Below are 7,276 nucleotides of genomic sequence, written 5' to 3' on the forward strand. Positions count from 1 at the left end.
CTGAATGATGATTATACCAACCACAGAGGGTGACCTCAAACAGATTCCAGGATCCACAGCCTCATATAATGTGGTGGTGGTGGTGGTCAGCTCCCCCTTCAAGCACTTCAATTTCAAGGAAGTGCTTGAAGGCCAAGGCTAAAAAACGGAGCTAAAAATATTGTCGGCTCTCTGTATCCTCATGTTCTATATCCATGAAATCAATCATCCATGGGTTCAAAATATTAAAAAACAGAGAAATCCAAAAAAAGCAAGCTTTGATTTTGCTTTTTTATTTTGCCATTGCATATAATGGGATTTGAACACTCACGGATTTTGATATCCATGGGGTGCCATGGAACCAAATCTCAGCAGATACCATGTGAACCAGCATATTTAACTTACAATTCTTACCATAGTAATTAAGCATTGGTAGAAGCATTTCAACATTATAGATTAGGAAAAGTCTATATGATTATGGAAAATCTCCAAAGTACTCTGACATGGGTTGTACTTATGTGGCCGCCTGGATAACCCATCCTGAGTTGGTTGATTTCCAGATTTTGAAGTTCTCATCTTTGGTTTAAAATTATCTGCTCCAATCCCTGTTGTTGTGTATTATTACTCTTTTGATATGCTCTTTTTGTTAATACTATAATTTTTAAAAAGTAATTATCTGTTCTCTTTCGAAAGAATCTCCAGTTACTTGGAGCTACAGCCATAGAAGATAAGTTACAAGACCAAGTGCCTGAAACTATAGAAACTCTTATGAAAGCAGATATCAAAATTTGGATCCTTACTGGAGATAAGCAAGAAACTGCTATTAATATAGGTAATGTATTAGGCATAAGTCTGTTTGTAACTTTTTTTATTTTAGCTCTAACCACAGTTTTAAAAAAATAAAAAGTGATATCAATTCGATTTACCCAATATACTTATGTATAAGTCTAAAAAAAATAGTAAAAAAAACATACCAACAACCCCAAAACCTTGGGTCACCATGTCCATGAGTCAGCATAAGTACTGTACCTTAGGTAAAGTTAAAGGTTTTCCCTTGACATTAAGTCTAGTCGTGTCCAATTCTGCGGAGTGGTGCTCATCTCAATTTCTAAGGCAAAGAGCCAGCGTTGTCCATAGACGCCTCCAAGGTCATGTGGCTGGCATGACTGCATGGAGTGCTGTTACATTCCCCCCAGAGCGGTACCTATTGATCTACTCACACTTGCATGTTTTCAAAATGCTAGGTTGCCTTAGCATTTTTCCCCCAAACCTGCTGCTGACATATGCATGAGGTTAACTTATACATGAGAATATAAAATAATTTAGGTGAATTATTTTCTAATTTAGATCAATATTCTTCCAAGGTGTCAGATACTTCAGGGTATTTTGATATCCCAGGATGCAATTCTTGCTTCTTAGAAAATATCTCATTTTGTCTACTGACTAAGATGTCACAGTGTGGGGCAATACATCCACCCACAGTGTTCTAATCTATAGCAAGTATTATAAAGCTGTAATGGTTGTATAGCTTGATTCTTCTCATGCAAACAACACCTGAAATTTCCCTTTTACACTAAAATTAAAGATACAAGATCCTGTCCTGTATTTCATTTGGCAATCCTAATAGTGTCCCTGTCTCACTATAAAGAAAACAAAGAAAACCTTCTCCATAGGAGGAAGACGCTTCAGTAAAACCTTCACGTCATCGTGACCTTTTTATTGGTTTTCTCATTCTAAGTTTCTAACTTTGACATTGTGCTCACCAAGGACAAAGCATGTATGCTTTGGCTTTTAATATGAAAATTTGGGGGGCGAGGGGAAGCAAATACTATAATCTATGGGGAAGGCTTATACTTGCAGCAAGTGTGAAGGGTGCATTTCTTGCCTATTTAATTCCTCTTCTGATGGTGGTATTTGCTTTGAGGGGAAACTTCCCTATTGGTACGACAGTTAGTTAGTTTCAGAAGGTAGATTTTCTTCACAACTAAAAACATGAATGTTCCAGTGTGCTTTTGATTAAGCAGGCCACCAGTAATTTTTCCCAGTCCCTACCTTAAGTTTTAGCACTTTATGCTGTCCCTCTTACTGCCCACCTCAACACTTTTGATGACACTATTCCCAGCCCTGCCTACTTGATTATTGCACTTTCCTTGCGCTCCCTTCAGGTTGTACTCTACTCATGGAGCCTGAACCGCAGCTATGTTCTTTCTCAGCCATATTATTTTGACGTTGTTTATAATTGTGATTGTTTTATATTTTAATTGTTGCTTTTAATTTGTTTGTGTTTTATCTGTAATTGTTGGGCTTGTAAGCTACCCCGAGTCCCCTTGGGGAGATGGTTGGCGGGGTATAAAAATAAAGTTATTATTAACTATAGCAAGGTCAGAATGACCTACATCAGCCATAATTCCAATAATTAAATGGAGTGTTATTAACTCCTCAAAGCTGAAACTATTTGCATTTTACAAAATCTGCATGTGAAATGAAAATATTTGTTCATGTTACCAGGAAATTTGGTCTCCCTCAAAATTGTAAGAGACATATGAGAGAGGTCTCACAGCTCCAAGTCACCCTTCTTTCCATAGGAACCTTGACTAAGAGACAAATTGAGACTTGTTATAATAAATAAATAATAAATAAATCCAGTAATCTTGAAGGAATGATTCAAAACATTTTTGTGCTTAAAGACATTCTAATTTTTGACTGGGTATTACAATTAGATTGGACTTCGAATATCTTCTTATAAATCTGAGCAGCATTCAACCAACCAAGCAATTTGGTGGGGGGGGGGGGGGGGAGCCTATTGTGTTCAGGAACCTTGAGAAGTTCACAAATAAGGAGGCATCTCTCATTCTTTTTGTAAGACTTTATTTTAATCTAGAAAACAACTCAACTTGCATTTTTCCATATGTAACAATTGACAACCCTGTTACCTCAGCCAAATTTGCATTTATAGATAAGAAAGAAAAAGACTTTTTGTATTATTTTTTTTCTAAAGCCGTACAATCTTTTCTAAATAGAGTTCCTGCATAGTTTGTATTACTGAATTAGAGCATAAGGTTGAAACTTCTGTGTAGTGGTATAATGCATATACCATTAATACTATGGTATCTCCACTTGGCACCTTGATACTAGCGCCCTCTTTTCAGATATTGAAAGAGTCTTAAAATAATATTTTTCTTCTACTAGGACACTCATGTAAACTCTTGAGAAAAAACATGGGGCTACTTGTCATAAATGAAGGTTCTCTTGATGTAAGTATAATCTAACACTTCTATTGACGTCTGTATGGTTTTGTTTGTGATGCATACATTTCTGGAAAAATAAATACTGAAGTTCATACTTTCTGTGGGTCCCATTTTCTTTACTATGCAAGGTATGATTTTTTAAAGTGTGGCTGGCTAATAGTCAGGAATGTTTTTTGTTTTTATTTGTTTTGACTCTTAACTGGACTTTGATCAGTTTGGATTGAGATTCTGTTAAGTTTGGGCCTGACCTACCTTTCAGGGTTTATGGCTTCAGTGGTTCCATTCAAAACAACCTCACTTAGAAAGGTCTTCCCCTCTTAGTACATCTTGATGTAGGCGTTCATTACTGTCACAGAGGGGATTGCCCATGATACTGTAGTACCTACTCATCATATGCTTCCTCTCCATACTATGGTTATGATTCCTTCCCTGGAAAATCACTGCAGTACAGAATATGGACATTATTATTATTATTATTATTATTATTATATTTATACCCCGCTTTATTTCTCCCGAAGGGAGGCTTAACATAAAATCATCAGCATAACCACTTAAGATATACAAATATACAAACATTAAAACAAGATTAAATATAACCAGTATTTTTTTAAAATCCCAGTTACAACCCATTAAAACAAATTCAAGTTAAAAACCACACCGCCCCCTGAATTGATCTTAAACACCTTCAGCTTTAAAATCCTGCCTGAATAAAAAGGTTTTAGCCTGCTGCTGGAAGGACAGCAGGGAAGCGGCCATTCTGACTTCCCTGGGCAGGGAGTTCCAGAATCGAGGGGCAGCCACCGAGAAGGCCCTCTCTCTCGTTCCCACCAACCAAGCTTGAGGTGGAGGCAGGACCGAGAGAAGGGCCTTTCCTAACTATTCCCCCATCAGTACTGTGCCTTCAAGGACATTCCACATCAGCACAGATATTGACACCATTCTTCTCAACATGGACAATCTGTACAGAAGATTTCATTTGAGATGGAAGCTGTGGTTCCAGTGAAGGCAAGCCATCTCAGTCCAGGACATTCAGAATTAACTGAAGTCAAACATGTACGTCCTCCATCTCAACAGTGATGCATTTGTCTGTAGCACTCGACTTTTTCTCCATTGTATGTTGTTTGGTTTCCAGTCTTCACTTTATCCGATTCCAAGTTTGCATTCTGACTCAGATTTTATCACATCTGCCATGACGACTTGAAGTTTTCAACCCATTATCTTGGGTGAGACTGACCCTGCTTTGCCTACTGATGATATCTGGTAATTTGTTGACCACATGGCCTGGATGCCTAAGATGCTTGACTTGTAGGTTAAACAGCCAGAAACGCAAATTGATGTCTCTGTCTTTCATAGATTTCATATGCAGGTGTTTGTTCCAGCATCTGTTTCTATGTTGTTTTACTTTATACAGGATATATGTAACTTTTGGGCAATAGCATCATCGGTTTCTTCCACATCTAAGAAGAAAGAGGCATTATACAAGATCAAGGATACAGGAGAGAAATGTTTAGGCCAACACTTTAAACCTGACTCAATCATATTATTATTTGAAACACAACAAGATCAGTCCACAACAGACAAGATCTCTCTGCTGGCTGTTATATTGGATCATACATCGGACACTTTCCAAGTGTCTAGGACTGTGTGATGTATCGGCGAATAATGCATGCAGATCCCAATAAGGTGGCCTTCTGCAGCTGGCAGATAGTAATTTTGTTAGTGCCAATTGTGTTTAAGTGAAGGCCAAGGTCTTTAGGCACTGCACCCAGTGTGCTGATCACCACTGGGACCACCTTCTCTTCAATCCTGCTGTCACCTGGGATTGCAACATTGACAATCCATACTTTGTTTTTAATACGATCATGAGGTCAGGAGTATTGTGCTCCAAAACTCTGTCTGTCGGAATTTGGAAGTCCCAGAGTAGCTTGACGTGTTCATTCTCTGTAACTTTTTTCCGGCATGTGATCCCACCAGTTCTTTGTTGTGGCACAAGTTCCAATGAATCATCTAAGCAATGGTGTTATGCCTCTGCTTGTAGTCTGTCTGCGTGATCTTCTTGCAGCAGCTGAGGATGTGATCTGTTGTTTCATCTGCTTCCTTGTAGAGTCTACAATTGGGATCTGTCTTCAACTTTTCAACAATGGCTTTGATGGCATTGGGTTGTTGTTGTTATTATTATTATTATTATGTATACCCCGCTTTATCTCCCCAAAGAGGACTCAGTGGACACAGCCCAATCCAAGACCTCCCAAAAAATCCATTCCACACATACTGACAAGAAAAGTAAGAAGCTGAGTGCTTTAGGAAGATCATTTTATTCCTAAACTGCCCTGATGTATACAATTTTTATTATGCAATATGCATGGAGACTTATCAACAACCCATATGGGAGAAGATGATCCCTTGCCATAATCAGCTCTCTCAGGAAGAAAACAAGATTACTGTGCTGCTTCAAGCTGTAAACTGGCAGTGCTTCTGTAAACTGGCAGTGCGACTGGTCATCACTTCTCATCATGCTGCCAATTGAAGTGGGAAGGCTCTCATTGATGCAGTGGCACTTCGATGTCATGTGTGGTATAAAAATTGCAAAATGTGCTCCCCACCCATTGAAAGATACAATGTAGATAGTGGAAGGAGAAACGACATGCCCACTTGCACGTTTCAAATCAGTCCACCAACACAGGGAAAAATGTATGATTAGCAGTATGGTCGGTTTTTTGTGAGGAGAATCTATCAATGAATCATAGGATAGAAACCAGGACTGGAAAGGCCTCATTTGAAGTCTGGCTAATGGTGTGACCAATGTGGTGGAATCCATGAATCCTGGGATGACAAAAGATGGCCTTGTGCAGAACTACTTGTCTGGGGAAAAGGCATTTTGTTGGGTTCAGGAGTCCAACAGAGTGTCAATGAACCTTATGTGTTGAGATGGTTCCAGATGAGATTTCTTATAATTTACGATGAGCCCCAAGTCACTAAAAGTGGAGTGTGAAAGGCTACTGCTAAAATGCTTATATATGAGCTCTAGAAGTTTTGAAAAGAGCCACTGTGCTGGTAACATGTTTTTTGTGAACTCACAGATGACCATATAAAGAACTAGTTACAGTTAAGCAATCTGTCCCTGCCACATTTTACATTTCTACAGATAAAATTTAATACCTTGCTGATGGTGGGTTAGTTACCTGTAATCTGAGAATATACCCCGTGCAGGTGAGGACTGTCCACCTGAAATTATATTGGAATATAAAAGTATATTGGAAGTAGAATTCCAAATGTTTTGAACACCATTTATAACAGGATTTATTTTCAATTGTGTGTGAATTGTGGAACCACCAGAGGGCAATATTGAGTTATAGAACTTATTTGATAGAACAGTAGCAACAATAATTAAATGTGATTTAAAAAAAACAAAACTTTGAAGTGGAATTATGTGGCAAATTAAAGTAGCAGTATGGCTAATAATGTTAGATGACACCATTAAAATCTTACCTTAGGTGGTCTTAGGCAAGCAATTCTGCTCTTCCTTCCCGAATCCAGCATATAGGGAAATAATTATCCTGCTTTTCATGGTGGTTATAAAGATTATTGAGGTGTATACGAAGCATTTCAAATATGTAAACTTCTATATAATGGTATTGGGTTCGGTGGGGATTTTTGGAAAGGATCTATGACTTTATTGTTTTCTAGCATTAATAGTTACTAAAGGTAGAATTAACATAGAAGAACTTCCAGAAGGTTTGACATTTTCTGTTACTACAGATTCTTATGTTCTTGTGGTAGTACATGATCACCTATCCACCCTTCCCTACCACAGGCAACATTCCATGATACAAAGAATAATCAGACAATATAGTCTGATTATTCTCATCATGATAAATTTCAGAATATTGTCTAGTCAACCATGACGTTTGCCATTTATGAATACCATATAGTTCAAACAGTAAAGTACTTCAAAAATGCATTTTAATTCATGTTTATTAATTCAATCAATTGTATAATATATAATGATTGATTGTATATATAATTGATTGCAATAAGGTATTGCTGTG

The 7,276-nt window shown here is 37.8% G+C and overlaps 1 protein-coding gene across 4 annotated transcripts in view; it reads left to right on the forward strand.

Moving 5' to 3' along the window:
- The window catches only part of ATP8A1 (ATPase phospholipid transporting 8A1), a 94,644-nt gene that overhangs the window by 61,355 nt on the left and 26,013 nt on the right, over positions 1-7,276 (forward strand). For all 4 annotated transcript variants that reach the window (XM_060778462.2, XM_060778461.2, XM_060778460.2 and 1 more), the window contains 2 exons: positions 673-811; positions 3,169-3,233. In XM_060778462.2, coding sequence (XP_060634445.2) covers positions 673-811; positions 3,169-3,233 — 204 coding nt within the window. The remainder of the gene's footprint in view (positions 1-672; positions 812-3,168; positions 3,234-7,276) is intronic.

Source organism: Anolis sagrei, chromosome 5, assembly GCF_037176765.1.
Source record: "Anolis sagrei isolate rAnoSag1 chromosome 5, rAnoSag1.mat, whole genome shotgun sequence".
Classification (NCBI taxonomy): Eukaryota; Metazoa; Chordata; class Lepidosauria; order Squamata; family Dactyloidae; genus Anolis; species Anolis sagrei.